This window comes from Chamaea fasciata, unplaced genomic scaffold (genome assembly GCF_029207755.1).
Source record: "Chamaea fasciata isolate MVZ Bird 193981 ecotype frontalis unplaced genomic scaffold, bChaFas1.0.hap1 SCAF_28, whole genome shotgun sequence".
NCBI classification, from domain to species: Eukaryota; Metazoa; Chordata; class Aves; order Passeriformes; family Sylviidae; genus Chamaea; species Chamaea fasciata.
In genome coordinates this window covers 3988110-4005957 of record NW_027094113.1, presented here as the reverse complement: position 1 = coordinate 4005957, position 17848 = coordinate 3988110, and the positions used below count along the sequence as shown (strand labels likewise).

General features: G+C 56.9%; 1 protein-coding gene across 2 annotated transcripts in view; it reads right to left on the bottom strand.

Moving 5' to 3' along the window:
- Window positions 1-17848, bottom strand: part of SUGP1 (SURP and G-patch domain containing 1) — a 28275-nt gene that overhangs the window by 2900 nt on the left and 7527 nt on the right. Inside the window, exons 5-13 of one of the 2 annotated variants that reach the window (XM_066205611.1) lie at window positions 15442-15565; window positions 12455-12558; window positions 10720-10843; window positions 8598-9112; window positions 7687-7793; window positions 6095-6272; window positions 2892-2998; window positions 1919-2064; window positions 424-879 (exon numbers count right to left, since the gene is read on the bottom strand). In XM_066205611.1, coding sequence (XP_066061708.1) covers window positions 711-879; window positions 1919-2064; window positions 2892-2998; window positions 6095-6272; window positions 7687-7793; window positions 8598-9112; window positions 10720-10843; window positions 12455-12558; window positions 15442-15565 — 1574 coding nt within the window. In that variant the 3' untranslated portion in view covers window positions 424-710. The remainder of the gene's footprint in view (window positions 1-423; window positions 880-1918; window positions 2065-2891; window positions 2999-6094; window positions 6273-7686; window positions 7794-8597; window positions 9113-10719; window positions 10844-12454; window positions 12559-15441; window positions 15566-17848) is intronic. The other variant, XM_066205612.1, reaches the window with a different exon arrangement.

Sequence of the window (17848 nt, the reverse complement as noted above, 5' to 3'; positions counted from 1 at the left end):
CCGTTATCCCAATTCCTGATCCCATTCCCGTTATCCCATTCCTGTTATCCCAACTCCTGATGCCATTCCCGTTATCCCAATCCCGTTATCCCAATCCTGTTATCCCAACTCCTGATCCCATTCCCGTTATCCCATTCCTGTTATCCCAATCCCCTTCCCGTTACCTCATTTCTGATCCCATTCCTGTTATCCCAATCCCATTATCCCATTCCCATTATCCCAATTCCTGATCCCATTCCCATTATCCCGTTCTCCCCTACCAGGGGGTTGGGCCGGAACCTGTAGGCCAGCATCATGCACTTGCGGAAGGCCTCGTACTCGCTGACCCCATTATCCCAATATCCCATTCCCGTTATCCCATTATCCCGTTATCCCATTATCCCATTATCCCATTCCCGTTCTCCCATTCCCGTTCTCCCGTACCAGGGGGTTGGGCCGGAACCTGTAGGCCAGCATCATGCGCTTGCGGAAGGCCTCGTACTCGCTGACCCCATTACCCCAATATCCCATTCCCATTATCCCAATCCCATTATCCCGTTATCCCAATCCCGTTATCCCGTTCTCCCGTTCTCCCGTACCAGGGGGTTGGGCCGGAACCTGTAGGCCAGCATCATGCGCTTGCGGAAGGCCTCGTACTCACTGACCCCATTATCCCAATATCCCATTATCCCATTATCCCATTATCCCACTATCCCGTTATCCCATTCCCATTATCCCATTCCCGTTATCCCATTCCCATTATCCCGTACCAGGGGGTTGGGCCGGAACCTGTAGGCCAGCATCATGCGCTTGCGGAAGGCCTCGTACTCGTCGTCCTCCTTGGTGAGCTCCGCCGGCCGCTCGATGCCGAAGCCGGCCCCGTCCAGGGCCGGGGTGCCCCTGGGAAGAACGGGAACGCGGCGGCTCAGACAGCCGGGCCCGGGAATTCCCGCGCGGACTGCGCCCCGGGAGGGCGGGCACAAACCCCAGGGCCGGGATCGCTTGGATTCCCAGAGCCCCAGGGCCGGGATCGCTTGGATTCCCAGAGCCCCAGGGCCGGGATCGCTTGGATTCCCAGATCCCCAGGGCCGGGATCGCTTGGATTCCCAGATCCCCAGGGTTGGGATCGCTTGGATTCCCAGATCCCCAGGGTTGGGATTGGTTTGATTCCCAAACCCCCAGGGCCGGGATCGCTTGGATTCCCAGATCCCCAGGGCCAGGATCGCTTTGATTCCCCAAATTCCTGGGATTTGGAGGTGGAGGAAGCAGGGATTGGTTCCAATTCCCAGGGTTTGGATGGAACCAGGGATCGGTTCCATGTCCCAAATCCCCAGGATCAGGACTGGATTCACGTCCCAAATCCCCAGGGTTGGGGCTGGTTTTATTTCCCAAATCCCCAGGGTTGGGGGGATTCAGGATTTGGGAGCTCAGACTTTTCCAGGAGCCCCAAATCCAGGAGAAAAATCCTCTCAGAAACTCAGGAATTTTTTCCTGGATTGAATTTTCCACGCCCAGGTGAGGAACCCGTGATTCCAGCAGGGAATTCCCCTTGGAGCTGCAGCTCCCCATGAAAATTTGGGTTGAAAATTCAGGATTTGGGGGCTCAGACCTTTCCGGAAGCCCCAAATCCAGGAGAAAAATCCTCTCAAAACCTCAGGAATTTTTTCCTGGATTGAATTTTCCACGCCCAGGTGAGGAACCCGTGATTCCAGCAGGGAATTCCCCTTGGAGCTGCAGCTCCCCATGAAAATTTGGGTTGAAAATTCAGGATTTGGGGGCTCAGACCTTTCCGGAAGCCCCAAATCCAGGAGAAAAATCCTCTCAGAAACTCAGGAATTTTTTCCTGGATTGAATTTTCCACGCCGAGGTGAGGAACCCGTGATTCCAGCAGGGAATTCCCCGCACTAAGAGGGAAGGCACAAGGCCCGGGAAGACTCACTTGCTGACGGGGTTTTTAATCCCCTGCCCGTCGGATCCCAAGCCCTCTCCTTCCTTCCAGCCCATCTTCATCAGCATCTGGTATCCGATGTTCTCCACCGTCAGCTTGAACTCCTTGTACTCGGAATAATCCGGCTCCCGGCCCTCCTGCCCGGGGAGAAAACGGGGAAAAGGGGGATTCGTCTAGTCCGTGGATCACGGGAAAAAGGGGGGAAAATCCCAAAAGGGGGATTTCTGGGGAAAGAAGTGCCAGGAATTCCTGGGATTGCAAAGATGAGGAGGGAATGGAGCTGCGAGAAGAGAGCAAGAATTCCAGGTCGTTCCCTGGATCCAATCCCAGATCTGGAATTCCAGGTTGTTCCCTGGATCTGGAATTCCAGGTCGTTTCCTGGATCCAATCCCAGATCAGGAATTCCAGGTCGTTCCCTAAATCTGGAATTCCAGGTCGTTCCCCGGATCCAATCCCAGATCAGGAATTCCAGGTTGTTCCCTGGATCTGGAATTCCAGGTTGTTCCCCGGATCCAATCCCAGATCTGGAATTCCAGGTCGTTCCCTGGATCCAATCCCAGATCTGGAATTCCAGGTCGTTCCCTGGATCCAATCCCAGATCTGGAATTCCAGGTTGTTCCCTGGATCCAATCCCAGATCAGGAATTCCAGGTCATTTCCCGGATGCAATCCCAGATCAGGAATTCCAGGAAAGCCCCAAATCGTGCAATTCCTGAACAAAACCCCAAACGGCGGAACTCCGGAGCGGGAGCAGGACCTTCAAGCCCGTCCCGTCCTGTGGGACCCTTGCCATGGCGATCCCAGCACGCTCCGAACTTTCCCCGGACGCTTCCCGGGCTGGATCTCTGGGGAATCCCAGCCCGCGCCCACCCAGGGCAGGAATCTCCCCCCGGGGTTCCCAGGAAAAGCGCGGGAAGCTGCTCCGGTTGGCGGCGGCGGGATCCCGGGATGGCAGGAGGGCTCACCTTGAGGGCCTTGAAGGTCTCCATGAACTTCTCCAGCTCGTCGGGAGGGAGGAAGTCGCCGATGAAATGTTTGCCGCGGCCCATCTGCGTCAGCTGCTCGGCCCACTCTGCGAACACAGCGCGCGTCGGCCGCGGCCTTCCCGGGAACGCCGGGGAGATCCCGGAGAAACCACGGGGAGCACCACGGCTTCCCGGGAATATCCCGGAGAAACCACGGAGAGCACCACGGCTTCCCGGGAATGCCCGGGGAGATCCCGGAGAAACCACAGAGAGCACCACGGCTTCCCGGGAACGCCGGGGAGATCCCGGAGAAACCACGGGGAGCACCACGGCTTCCCGGGAACGCCGGGGAGATCCCGGAGAAACCACGGAGAACACCACGGCTTCCCGGGAACGCCGGGGAGATCCCGGAGAAACCACGGAGAACACCACGGCTTCCCGGGAACGCCCGGGAGATCCCGGAGAAACCACGGGGAGCACCACGGCTTCCCGGGAATGCCCGGGGAGATCCCGGAGAAACCATGGGGAGCACCACGGCTTCCCGGGAACGCCCGGGAGATCCCGGAGAAACCACGGAGAGCACCACGGCTTCCCGGGAACGCCAGGGAGATCCCGGAGAAACCACGGGGAGCACCAGCGCTTCCCGGGAACGCCGGGGAGATCCTGGAGAAACCACGGGGAACACCACGGCTTCCCGGGAATATCCCGGAGAAACCACGGAGAACACCACGGCTTCCCGGGAATGCCCAGGGAGATCCCGGAGAAACCACGGGGAGCACCACGGCTTCCCGGGAATGCCCGGGGAGATCCCGGAGAAACCACGGGGAGCACCACGGCTTCCCGGGAATGCCCGGGGAGATCCCCGAGAAACCACGGAGAATCCCAGGGCTTCCCAGGAAGGGCCGGGGACATCCCAGAATAAACCACGGAGAGCCCCAGGAGGACAGAAACTCCTGGGAATGGCCGGGGAGATCCCAAAATAAACCACGGAGAATTCCAGGAGGACAGAAACTCCCGGGAATGCCCGGGGAGATCCCCCCAGGCTGAAAAATCCTGGAGAGAACACGAGTGAAGGATTCCTTGGGCTCGGTGGAGCATCCCGGGAGGGATTGTCCCCGCAGCGCCCGACCCACGAGGACGGGATGGGATCCATGGGATGGGATTGTCCCTGCAGCTCCCGCTCCAGCAGGACAGCGACAGAATTCCGCCTCTGGAATGCTCCGGGATGGAACTCGACACAATTCCCCTCAGGAATCCCAACGTACCTCTGGTCTCGTCCATCTCCGTGCGGCGCAGGCCGTGCTCCCGGGGACACAATTCCCCCCAGGGACGGAATTAATCCCAGGAATCCCGGAATCCCAACGTACCTCTGGTCTCGTCCATCTCCATGCGGCGCAGGCCGCGCTCCCGGGGACACAATTCCCCCCAGGAATGGAATTCCCCCCCGGAATCCCGGAATCGCAGCTCACCCCGGGTCTTGTCCATCTCCATGCGGCGCAGGCGGCGCTCCCAGGGACACAATTCCCCCCCGGAATCCCGGAATCCCAGCGTACCTCTGGTCTTGTCCATCTCCATGCGGCGCAGGCGGCGCTCCCGGGGACACAATTCCCCCCCGGAATCCCGGAATCACAGCTCACCCCGGGTCTTGTCCATCTCCATGCGGCGCAGGCCGTGCTCCCAGGGACACAATTCCCCCCCGGAATCCCGGAATCCCAACGTACCTCTGGTCTTGTCCATCTCCATGCGGCGCAGGCCGTGCTCCCGGGGACACAATTCCTCCCAGGAATGGAATTAATCCCAGGAATCCCGGAATCCCAGCGTACCTCTGGTCTCATCCATCTCCATGTGGCGCAGGCCGCGCTCCCGGGGACACAATTCCCCCCCGGAATCCCGGAATCGCAGCTCACCCCGGGTCTTGTCCATCTCCATGCGGCGCAGGCGGTGCTCCCAGGGACACAATTCCCCCCAGGAATGGAATTCCACCCAGGAATCCCCGGAATCCCAGCGTACCTCTGGTCTTGTCCATCTCCATGCGGCGCAGGCCGTGCTCCCAGGGACACAATTCCCCCCCGGAATCCCGGAATCCCAGCGTACCTCTGGTCTTGTCCATCTCCATGCGGCGCAGGCGGTGCTCCCGGGGACACAATTCCCCCCCGGAATCCCGGAATCCCAGCGTACCTCTGGTCTTGTCCATCTCCATGCGGCGCAGGCGGCGCTCCCAGGGACACAATTCCCCCCAGGAATGGAATTCCCCCCCGGAATCCCAACGTACCTCTGGTCTTGTCCATCTCCATGCGGCGCAGGCGGTGCTCCCAGGGACACAATTCCCCCCCGGAATCCCGGAATCCCAGCGTACCTCTGGTCTTGTCCATCTCCGTGCGGCGCAGGCCGCGCTCCCGGGGACACAATTCCCCCCAGGGATGGAATTCCCCCCCGGAATCCCGGAATCGCAGCTCACCCCGGGTCTTGTCCATCTCCGTGCGGCGCAGGCCGCGCTCCCGGGGACACAATTCCCCCCAGGGATGGAATTAATCCCAGGAATCCCGGAATCGCAGCTCACCCCGGGTCTTGTCCATCTCCATGCGGCGCAGGCTGCGCTCCCGGGGACACAATTCCCCCCAGGAACGGAATTAACCCCCGGAATCCCGGAATCCCAGCGTACCTCTGGTCTTGTCCATCTCCATGCGGCGCAGGCCGTGCTCCCGGGGACACAATTCCCCCCAGGAATGGAATTAATCCCAGGAATCCCGGAATCCCAACGTACCTCTGGTCTCATCCATCTCCATGCGGCGCAGGCGGCGCTCCCGGGGACACAATTCCCCCCCAGGAATGGAATTAATCCCAGGAATCCCGGAATTGCAGCTCACCCCGGGTCTTGTCCATCTCCATGTGGCGCAGGCCGCGCTCCCAGGGACACAATTCCCCCCCGGAATCCCGGAATCCCAGCGTACCTCTGGTCTTGTCCATCTCCATGCGGCGCAGGCCGCGCTCCCAGGGACACAATTCCCCCCAGGAATCCCGGAATCCCAGCGTACCTCTGGTCTTGTCCATCTCCATGCGGCGCAGGCTGTGCTCCCCGGGACACAATTCCCCCCCGGAATCCCGGAATCCCAGCGTACCTCTGGTCTTGTCCATCTCCATGCGGCGCAGGCCGTGCTCCCCGGGACACAATTCCCCCCCGGAATCCCGGAATCGCAGCTCACCCCGGGTCTTGTCCATCTCCATGCGGCGCAGGCGGTGCTCCCAGGTGCCCAGCTCGCTGTCCACCTCCTCGTCGCTGTCGTAGCCGTGCTGGTGCTGCTGCAGCGCGCGCTCCCACAGCAGCTGCATCTCCTGCATGGCGCGCTTGTGCTTCATGATCATGTCGTACATCTGCTGCATCTGCGCGGGCACGGGGAGAAACGGGATGGGGAACGGGGAGAAACGGGATGGGGACGGGGAAAATGGGATGGGGACAACGGGATGGGGAAAACGGGATGGGGAAAACGGGATGGGGACGGGGAGAAACGGGATGGGGAACGGGGAGAAACGGGATGGGGACGGGGAGAAACGGGATGGGGACGGGGAAAATGGGATGGGGACGGGGAGAAACGGGATGGGGACGGGGAGAAACGGGATGGGGACGGGGAGAAACGGGATGGGGACGGGGAGAAACGGGATGGGGACGGGGAGAAACGGGATGGGGACGGGGAGAAACGGGATGGGGACGGGGAAAAACGGGATGGGGAAAACGGGATGGGGAATGGGGAAAATGGGATGGGGACGGGGAGAAACGGGATTGGGGACGGGGAAAACGGGATTGGGGACGGGGAAAACGGGATTGGGGACGGGGAGAAACGGGATGGGGACGGGGAGAAACGGGATGGGGACGGGGAGAAACGGGATGGGGACGGGGAGAAACGGGATGGGGACGGGGAGAAACGGGATGGGGACGGGGAGAAACGGGATGGGGACGGGGAGAAACGGGATGGGGACGGGGAGAAACGGGATTGGGATGGGGAGAAACGGGATTGGGGATGGGGAGAAACGGGATTGGGAAAGGGGAAAACGGGATTGGGAATGGGGAAAACGGGATGGGGAATGGGGAAAATGGGATGGGGAACAGGGAAAATGGGATGGGGGATGGGGAAAATGGGATGGGGGACGGGGAAAATGGGATTGGAACGGGGAAAATGGGATTGGAACGGGGAAAACGGGATGGGGACGGGGAAAACGGGATTGGAATGGCAAAAATGGGATTGGGAACGGGGACAACGGGATTGGGAAAAATGGGATTCATAAAAATGGGATTCAGCCTGGGAAAAACAGGATTAGAAATGGGGAAAAACAGGATTGGGAAAAACGGGATTTGTCCCAGGAAAAAAGGGATTTGTCCTGGAGAAAAACGGGATTGGGAACAGGGAGAAATGGGATTGGGGAAAATGGGATCCATAAAAATGGGATTCAGCCCGGGACAAATGGGCTTTGTCCTGGGGAAAATGGGATTTGTCCCAGGGAAAAATGGGATTCAGCCTGGGAAAAATGGGCTTTGTCCTGGGGAAAATGGGATCGGGATGGGGAGAAATGGGATTTGTCCCAGGAAAAACGGGCCATATCCCAGGGAAAAACGGGATTGGGAAAAATGGGATTTGTCCCCGGGAAAACGGGATTGGGAACGGGGAGAAACGGGATTCGGCCCAGCAAAACCAGGATTTGGACAAAGGGGGTTCCGCCCGGGAAAAACGGGATTGGAAGGCGGGAAAACCTTTGGTTTCGCCCCAGGAAGGAACCGGGGGAGGATTTTGGGGGGAATCACCTCCTGCTGCTCCTTCAGCTGCTTCTTCTGCGCCTCGGAGAGCTCCGTGACTCCCACCAGCCCCACGGGTTTGCCCTTCTCGTACCCCAGACCCTTCAGGTCCTGAACTGCAGGGGCAAGAACAGGGAAAAAACCTTGGGAAAAATCCGGGAGATGGGGGGCGGGGAAAAAAAAAAACCAACGGAATTGCTGCTCGGGAAGGAGTTTTAGGATTGTCTCGTTGTTCTTTTCCTCAGCCCGGCCGGGCTGTGGGTGATTCCAGGAGGGGGGGTTGAAATTCCCGAAGGATTTTTGGGGGTTTTGGGAGCCGAATCTGGAGGGATTTGGGAATTGCAGGAGGGGGAGGAGCAGCTCCTTCCTCATCAGAGCTGAGAATTCCCAGATTGGGCCAAAATCCGCCCCCGAAATCCTCTTTGTTTTTTTTTTTTACCGAGGAATTCTCTCCTCAGGTGAGGCCAAACCAGCCCCAGAAAAGTGGGAATTAATCCTGATCCCAGGTTTTGTGTGGAGACTGCCAGGGCTGACAAAATTCCCGGGAATTCCCTGGGAAAAGAAGCCCCAAAAATCAAGAATTGCCTGAACTGAAGGCAGAGATCTCCCCCAAACCTCAGCCCCACAACTCCCAGTAAAACCGCAATTCAAGCTCAGAATTCCCACAAACTTCCCTGGGAATTCCTTGGAAAACTAACCCCAAAAATTCCGGAATTTCCTGAACTGAAGACAGGATTCTCCCTATTGTTCTGCTCCCACCTCAGCCCCTCTGCACCCCAAATCTCAGCCCCTCAACTCCCGGCAAAACCGCAATTCAAACTCAGCATCCCCACGCCTTTTCCCTGGGAATTCCCGGGAAAACCCACCACCCCAAAACTCGGGAATTGCCCGGCCCCGCGGGAGCCCAGCCCGGCGCTGACCTGAGAGGGGAGAGGGGCAATCCAGCTGCTGCGCCAGCTGCGGCAGGGGCAGCTCCACCTTCTCCTCCTCGGGCCCCCACCGGCTCTTCCTCTTCTTCTTGCTGCTGCCCGGCCCGGCGGCGGGATTCATCGGAGCGGGCTTCGGGATGGGGACGGGCGCGGGATGATCCGCGGAGGAGGAGGAGGAGGAGGAGGAGGAGGAGGAGGATGGGCAAGGCGAGGCTGAAGGAACCGGGGCGGAGGGAACGGGCACAGGCGGCGGGATGGGCACGGGCGCGGCAGGGAAGCCCAGAGGGGAGGGAGAAGCCTCGGGGCTGGTTTTGCGTTTGAGGCCGGAATCTCCCGGGAAAGGGGGATTGCCGGGAAAAGGGGGGTTCCCGGGAAAAGGGGGATTCCCGGGAAAAGGGGGATTCCCGGGAAAAGGGGGATTGCCGGGGGCAGCGCGGGCCCGGCGGAACTCCTCCAGCTTCTGGCGGTAGTAGCGGTGCCCTTTGCTGTGGGGCTCGTACAGGAACCTGCGAGAACACCGCGACGGTCAGCCCGGAATTCCCGCCGGGAACGGCGCCAGCGTTCCCAGGGCTGGGGTCCAGCTGTGGAATTCCTGCCTGGAATGCTCAGAGCATTCCCAGAGCTCTCCAAGGCTGGGATCCAGCACAGTTCCCTCAGGAATTTTCCTTCCTGCAACTCCCAGAGCATTCCCAGTCAGTCTCAGAGCTGGGATCCGGCAGTTCCCTCAGGAATTTTCCTTCCTGGAATGCTCAGAACATTCCCAGAGGATTCCCAGCTCTCTAGGGCTGGGATCCAGCAGTTCCCTCAGGAATTTTCCTTCCTGGAATGCTCAGAACATTCCCAGAGCATTCCCAGCTCTCTAGGGCTGGGATCCAGCAGTTCCCTCAGGAATTTTCCTTCCTGCAATTCCCAGGGCATTTTTCCAGAGCATTCCCAGCTCTCCAAGGCCGGGATCCAGCACTGGCTTTTTCCTTCCCGCAATTCCCAGGGCATTTTCCCAGAGCATTCCCAGCTCTCCAGCACCATCCCGTGTATCCCCGCAGCCAGCGCAGCTTCCACCGGGATCGGCGGATCACAATTCCATAAAAACAAGGGAAAAGCAGGAAGGCGCTGCACTGGGGGCAGGGATCTCTCCGCTGTCCCTCCTCCGCACCCCGAACCTGAGCCCCTCAACTCTTGGCACCGTGTCCCAATAAACTCAGAATTCCCGCAACTTTCCCCACTGGGAATTCCATGGAAAAAAAGCCCCAAAAGGCAGGAATGCGCTGCACCCGAAGGCAGCCACGTCCCTTTGGTTCTGGAAGACAGAGCTCCCACCTCAGCCCCCTCTGCACCCCAAAGCCGAGCACCTCACCTCGCACCGCTCCAGAACCGCAGCCTCAGAATTCCCCGTGAACCCCCAGAGAATTCCCAGGGAATTCCCCGGGAACCCCCAGAGAATTCCCCGGGAATTCCCCGGGAACCCCCAGAGAATTCCCCGGGAACCCCCAGAGAATTCCCTGGGAATTCCCCGGGAACCCCCAGAGAATTTCCCGGGAACCCCCAGAGAATTCCCCGTCAACCCCCAGAGAATTCCCCGGGAACCCCCAGAGAACTCCCCATGAACCCCCAGAGAATTCCCCGGGAATTCCCGGTGAACCCCCAGAGAATTCCCTGGGAATCCCCCGTGAACCCCCAGAGAATTCCCCGGGAATTCCTGGTGAACCCCCAGAGAATTCCCCGGGAATTCCCCGGAAACCCCCAGAGAATTCCCCGGGAATCCCCAGAGAATTCCCCGGGAATCCCCCGTGAACTCCCAGAGAATTCCCCGGGAATCCCCCGTGAACCCCCAGAGAATTCCCCGGGAACCCCCAGAGAATTCCCCGGGAACCCCCAGAGAATTCCCCGGGAATCCCCCGGGAAGGAGCCCCAAAAATCAGGAGCTGTCCCCACGCGAAGGCGGGGCTGCCCCTGCCGCTCTGCGGGCCAAAGCTCCCACCACAACCCCCCAAACCCGAGTGCCCCAACTCGCACCGCTCCAAAACAACCTCGGCATTCCCACCATTCCCCCCCGGGAATTCCCTGGAAATTCCCGGCAAAACCAACAACCCCGCAAAGCGGGAATTCTCCCCACCTGAAGGCCGGGTTGTCCCTGTTGCCGTGCAGGGCCATGGCCTCCACCTGCGGCCCCCCCGCGGCCACGACCTGCGCCAGTCTCTCGGCCGCCGCCCGCGTCTCCTGGTCGGCTGGGGGGGAAACTTTAGGCAGGGATTAATCCTGGGCCCAGCTCACCCCAGCCCAGCCTAACCCGGCCTGAGGACCCCAGCCAGGCCTAAAGTCGGGTTTAAAGGAGGAGAATCGGTACAAAGGAAGAGTTAAATCGAGGAAATGCAGCACTTTTAGACCCGAGTTTGGGAGCGGGGACGGGGCCTAAGGACCCGGCGGGGACTAGAGTCGGGTTTAAAGGGGGGAACTGGCACAAAGAAACAGTTCAAAATGCAAAACCATCAGTTTAAACCCGAGTTTGGGAGCGGGGATGAGGCCTAAGGACCCGGTGGGGACTAGAGTCGGGTTTAAAGGGGAGAACTGGCACAAAGAAACAGTTCAAAATGCAAAATCATCAGTTTAAACCCGAGTTTGGGAGCGGGGACGGGGTTTAACCCACCCTAAGGACCCCAGCGGGGACTAGAGTTGGGTTTAAAGGGGGAATTGGTACAAAATCATCAGTTTAAACCCAAGTTTGGGAGCAGGGATGGGGTTTAACCCACCCTAAGGACCCCAGTGGGGACTAGAGTTGGGTTTAAAGGGGACAATTGGCACAAAGAAACAGTTCAAAATGCAAAACCATCAGTTTAAACCCGAGTTTGGGAGCGGGGACGGGGCCTAAGGACCCGGTGGGGACTGGAGTCGGGTTTAAAGGGGGGAACTGGTACAAACCCATCAGTTTAAACCCAAATTTGGGAGCAGGGACGGGGCCTAAGGACCCCAGTGAGGCCCAAAGCCGGGTTTAAAGGGGAATATTGGCACAAAATCAGTTCAAACCACAAAAACTTCAGTTTAAACCCGAGTTTGGGAGCAGGGACGGGGCCTAAGGACCCCAGTGAGGCCCAAAGCCGGGTTTAAAGGGGAATATTGGCACAAAATCAGTTCAAACCACAAAAACTTCAGTTTAAACCCGAGTTTGGGAGCAGGGACGGGGCCTAAGGACCCCAGTGAGGCCCAAAGCCGGGTTTAAAGGAACAGTTCAACAGCACAAAACCTTCAGTTTAAACCCAGCTTTGGGGAGAAGGGGCGGGAGAGACGAGACAAAGCAGCTTCGGGTTCCCAAATCCCAGTTTTTACACGGGATTCAAACACTCAGCACAAGCCATTTTTCAAGGTGTCGGACATTTCCACGTGCCAGGCATTTTTCCATAGGTTTAAACCACCCGGAATCACAAATTTTGGGGTTTTTTTCCCCTTTCTCAGGCACTTTCCCACAGGATCAAACCACCCAGGATTATCCACGGTTCCGGATTTTGCCCCGGAGCGACCCAGGAACAACAGGAAATCCTTTGGAAAACCCCCAAACCTCACCTGGGAATTTGGCCGCCCCAATCAAGACCAGCAAAAATTAAGAAAAAAATTCCCCCAAATTTTCCTTGCTGGGGAATTCTTTTGGAATATTTTTGACCACTACAAGGAAAAAACTCATTGAAAATCCCAGGGATTCAGGATTTGGGGATTCAGATTTTTTGGCAGAAGGATTTGATTCTCCTTCCAGTTGGGAATTTGTCTTTCCAGGCAGCCAAATTTTCATCCCAGTCCCCAAAAAATTCCCAAATTTCCCTTTGTACTGTTCCCATTCCCCAGGTTTTAGTGGGAATTACCTTTTTGGGAAGAGGCTGCCTGGGAATTTTGATTTTCTTTCCTTATTTCTGCCACTTTCTTCCTGTAGTAAAGGAATTCCCGGCTGTTCTTATCATGTAAAAACCTGGAAAAGAGAGGGAGAAAAAAAAAATAGGGATAATTATCCAAATTGCCACATGGAAAAATGGAGGAACTTCTCAGAATCCACCTAAAACGTGGAGTTAGGTTTTGGTGGAGTTGTAATCCATGGATTTGCATCGAAATTTTTGTTGCCTGAAGGGGAATTTAGGAGGAATTCTCTGCCCACCAGGGCTGGGACTCAAAAGCTTTTCCATCCCTCAAATCCAAACCTTTTTCCCCTCAGGGAAGAACAAAGGATGAACCCAAACTTTTCCCCCCTCAAATTCCCAATTTTCCCCTCACAGGGAGGAACAAGGAACCCAAATTTTTTTCCCTCCTCAAATCCAAACTTTGCCTCCTCACAGGGAAAAATAAACCACTAATCCCAACTTTTCACCCTTAAAATCCAAACTTTTCCCCATCAACCCCAAACCTTTCCCCCTCAACCCCAAACCTTTCCCCCTCAACCCCCAAACCTTCCCCACCAAACCCCAACCTTCCCCACCAAACCCCAAACCTTCCCCCCTCAACCCCACACCTTCCCCATCACCCCAAACCTTCCCCACAAACCCCCAAACCTTCCCCCACAACCCCACACCCCCCCCAAACCCCAACCTTCCCCACCAAACCCCAAACCTTCCCACAACCCAAACCCCACACCCACCTTCCCCACAACCCAAACCTTCCCCTCAAACCCCAAACCTTCCCCCCCCACCCAAACCCCACCTCCCCCACCAAACCCCACACCCCCCCCTTCCCCATCAACCCCAAACCTTCCCCTCAAACCCCAAACCTTCCCCCTCAAACCCCAAACCTTTCCCCTCAAACCCCAAACCTTCCCCTCAAACCCCAAACCTTCCCCACCAAACCCCAAACCTTCCCCACCAAACCCCAAACCTTTCCCCTCAAACCCCAAACCTTTCCCCACCAAACCCCAAACCTTCCCATCAAACCCCAACCTTCCCCATCAACCCCCAAACCTTTCCCCTCAACCCCAAACCTTTCCCCTCAACCCCAACCTTTTTCCCCTCAAACCCCAACCTTTCCCCACTCAACCCCAAACCTTTCCCCATCAAACCCCAAACCTTTCCCCCTCAACCCCAAACCTTTCCCCACTCAACCCCAAACCTTTCCCATCAACCCCAAACCTTTCCCCACTCAACCCCAAACCTTTCCCCACTCAACCCCAAACCTTTCCCCACCAAACCCCAAACCTTTCCCCATCAAACCCCAAACCTTTCCCCATCAACCCCAAACCTTTCCCCTCAACCCCAAACCTTTCCCCCTCAACCCCAACCTTTTTCCCTCAAACCCCAAACCTTTCCCCACTCAACCCCCAAACCTTTCCCCATCAAACCCCAAACCTTTCCCCCTCAACCCCAAACCTTTCCCCACTCAACCCCAAACCTTTCCCCCTCAACCCCAAACCTTTCCCCACTCAACCCCAAACCTTTCCCCCTCAAACCCCAAACCTTTCCCATCAACCCCAAACCTTTCCCCACTCAACCCCAAACCTTTCCCATCAACCCCAAACCTTTCCCCTCAAACCCCAAACCTTTCCCATCAACCCCAAACCTTTCCCCACTCAACCCCAAACCTTTCCCCACTCAACCCCAAACCTTTCCCCATCAAACCCCAAACCTTTCCCCACTCAACCCCAAACCTTTCCCCACCAAACCCCAAACCTTTCCCCCCCAAACCCCAAACCTTTCCCCATCAAACCCCAAACCTTTCCCCACCAAACCCCAAACCTTTCCCCCCCAAACCCCAAACCTTTCCCCCTCAACCCCAAACCTTTCTCCTCAAACCCCAAACCTTTCCAAATCAAACCCCGAACCTTTCCCCTCAAACCCCAAACCTTTCCCCTCAACCCCAAACCTTTCCCCATCAAACCCCAAACCTTTCCCCCTCAAACCCCAAACCTTTCCCATCAACCCCAAACCTTTCCCATCAACCCCAAACCTTTCTCCCTCCTCAAACCCAAACTCTTCCCCTTTAATATCCGAAGCTCTCCCCCTCAGGGAAGAACAATGAACCCAAACCTTTCCCCACTCAAATCCAAACCTTTCCCCACTCAACCCCAAACTTTACCCCATCAAATCCAAACTTTTTCCCCCCTCAACCCCAAACTTTTTCCCCCATCAACCCCAAACCTTTCCCCACTCAACCCCAAACCTTTCCCCTCAAACCCCAAACCTTTCCCCACCAAACCCCAAACCTTTCCCCACCAAACCCCAAACCTTTCCCCTCAAACCCCAAACCTTTCCCCTCAAACCCCAAACCTTTCCCCACCAAACCCCAAACCTTTCCCCATCAACCCCAAACCTTTCCCCTCAACCCCAAACCTTTCCCCCTCAACCCCAACCTTTTTCCCCTCAAACCCCAAACCTTTCCCCACTCAACCCCAAACCTTTCCCCATCAAACCCCAAACCTTTCCCCCTCAACCCCAAACCTTTCCCCACTCAACCCCAAACCTTTCCCATCAACCCCAAACCTTTCCCCACTCAACCCCAAACCTTTCCCCATCAACCCCAAACCTTTCCCCATCAAACCCCAAACCTTTCCCCACTCAACCCCAACCTTTTTCCCCACTCAACCCCAACCTTTTTCCCCACTCAACCCCAACCTTTTTCCCCATCAAACCCCAAACCTTTCCCCCATCAAACCCCAAACTTTTCCCCCTCAACCCCAACCTTTTTCCCCCTCAAACCCCAAACCTTTCCCCCTCAACCCCAAACCTTTCCCCACCAAACCCCAAACCTTTCCCCCCCCAGGCAGGAACAACGCCCCCCACCTCCCCCGTCCCAGGACAGGACCCCCCGACCCCTCTCCCCCTTTTCCCGGGCACAGCCCCCCGTTTCCCGGAGAGAACCCCCCCGAGCTCACGAGAAAGCGGGATTATCCTTGTAGTCCTCCATGGCCACCTTCTCCAGCTGGGGGCCGCCCTCGGCCACGAACCGCGCCAGCTTCTCCACCACCTGCCTCGTCTCGGGGTCCTCTGGGGGCAAAACTTTACGGAGCCTGTCAGTACTTTGGGGTTCGACTCGCCCCCCAGGGGCAAGCAGGGCGCGGCTGCCGGGAAGGACACGGGGAGACGGGGAGCGACGGGGGCAGCCGCGCCAGGGACTCCCGGGAAAGAGTTCCGGGGGGACCGAGCTCTTCCCGCTGCGGCCGCCGCCGGGAATCCCCCAAAATTTGGGGTTCGGGGTGAAGTTAAAGCTCGTCACGTTCCCGGGATTTCTGCATTTCCGGGGATGGAGCAGCCACAGCTGCTCTGCGGAATTCCAGCCCAGCCCCTCCCCAGCCTCCCAGGCAGGAATTCCTGCTCAAAATCCCACCGAAATCCACCTTCCTCCAGCTCCAAAGCATTCCCTGTGTGCTGGAATTCCAGCCCTCATCCCAAATCCCTCTGCAGCTCTCCTGGAGCCCCTTCAGGGACTGCAAGCAGCTCCCGGGTTTCCCTGGAATTTCCTTTCTCCCGTTTTCCTCGGGCACTTCCAGGGGCAGCCACTGCCGCTCTGGGAATTCCATCCCGTTCCCTCCCAGGCAGGAATTCCTGCCCAAAATCCCACCCAAATTCCCTTTTTTCCAGTTTGAATCCATTCCGTGTCCTGGAATTCCATCCTTTATCCCAAATCCCTCTCCAGCTCTCCTGGAGCCCCTTCAGGGAGATCACAGGGATCACAGGGAGGGAATAAACCCAGAGGTTTTGGGAATTTTGGGGAATTCCTACAGGGATCACTGGGAGGGAATAAACCCAGAGATTCTGGGAATTTTGGGGAATTCCCACAGGGATCACAGAGAGGGAATAAACCCAGAGATTTTGGGAATTTTGGGGAATTCCCAGAGGGGTCACTGGGAGGGAATAAACCCAGAGATTCTGGGAATTTTGGGAAATGCCCACAGGGATCACAGAGAGGGAATAAACCCAGAGATTCTGGGAATTTTGGGAAATGCCCAGAGGGATCACTGGGAGGGAATAAACCCAGAGATTTTGGGAATTTTGGGAAATGCCCAGAGGGATCACTGGGAGGGAATAAACCCAGAGATTCTGGGAATTTTGGGAAATTCCCACAGGGATCACAGAGAGGGAATAAACCCAGAGATTTTGGGAATTTTGGGAAATTCCCACAGGGATCACAGAGAAGGAATAAACCCAGAGATTCTGGGAATTTTGGGAAATGCCCAGAGGGATCATAGGAAAGGAATAAACCCAGAGATTCTGGGAATTTTGGGAAGCACAGAGCAGAACCACCCACGCTGATCCACGGGGATCAGCCCCCACATCCCTAAACCCAGGATTTTATCCTTAAATTACAGCCAAGCCACCTCAGCTCTCCGCATTTTCCCCTTTTCCTGAGCCCATTTCACGCTCCGCTCCCAAATTCCCGGGATGAGGCTGGTAACAAATGCCAGCAGCGAGGCTTCCGCGGGATTTTGGGGACGGATAAAGGACGGCACAAAGCCCGTGAAATTCCCATTCTCAGGCAGATCAGCCCCAAGGGGATCCCCGGCCACTAAAATCTGGGATAATTCCTTGTTTTTCCCAGCACTCAGGACCTCCAGGTGAGTTTGTTTTTTTTTGTTTTTTCAGCTGGATTTAGGATTTTACCTCGGGAAATTCCCTGCTGGATGTGGCATTTATCCATTCACACAACCTGGAATTTTTTTTTTCTTCCCTGCAGGATCCCAAACCAACTCCCAATTTTTCAGCGTTTAGAGCCCTCCCGCCCCCAAAACGCCATTTTTAGGAGAAGAATTCCGGTTTCCTGGGGAGGTCAGCACTCGGCACAACGTTCCGAAGGGGCAAGCGGGGGTTTTGGAAGATTGGCCCCCCGGCACATCCTTTCAAGCAGAGCGTTTTCCTCCCTGTCCGCCGTTTCCCCAAATTTTTGGCCGGCCAAGCATTGGGATAAGTTGGGAAAAAGAAATCCTTCCAGGCTGAGGTCAGGAGTATTTAAACATCCGACTCCGGGAAGAGCAGGAATATTTAAAACATCGGGAATTTCAACTTGAAACTGTCAGGAATTTCATCCCCCAGACTTGGGTTGGGTTTGGAAGAGCCCAGCAGCATCAACAGCCGGGATTCCCGCTCCCTGAAGGAGAAATCGGCCCCAAAACTGGGCTGGGAATGGAAGTTCGTGGAAAATTGGGATAAAACAAGGCAGCCTTCCAAAAGGGGCTGAGGGAATCCTGTCCCCACGGATCCCTATCCCGGGATAAATCCACCCAATCCCCCTGGCCCTGAGGGAATCCTGTCCCAAACTGATCCCTATCCCGGGATAAATCCACC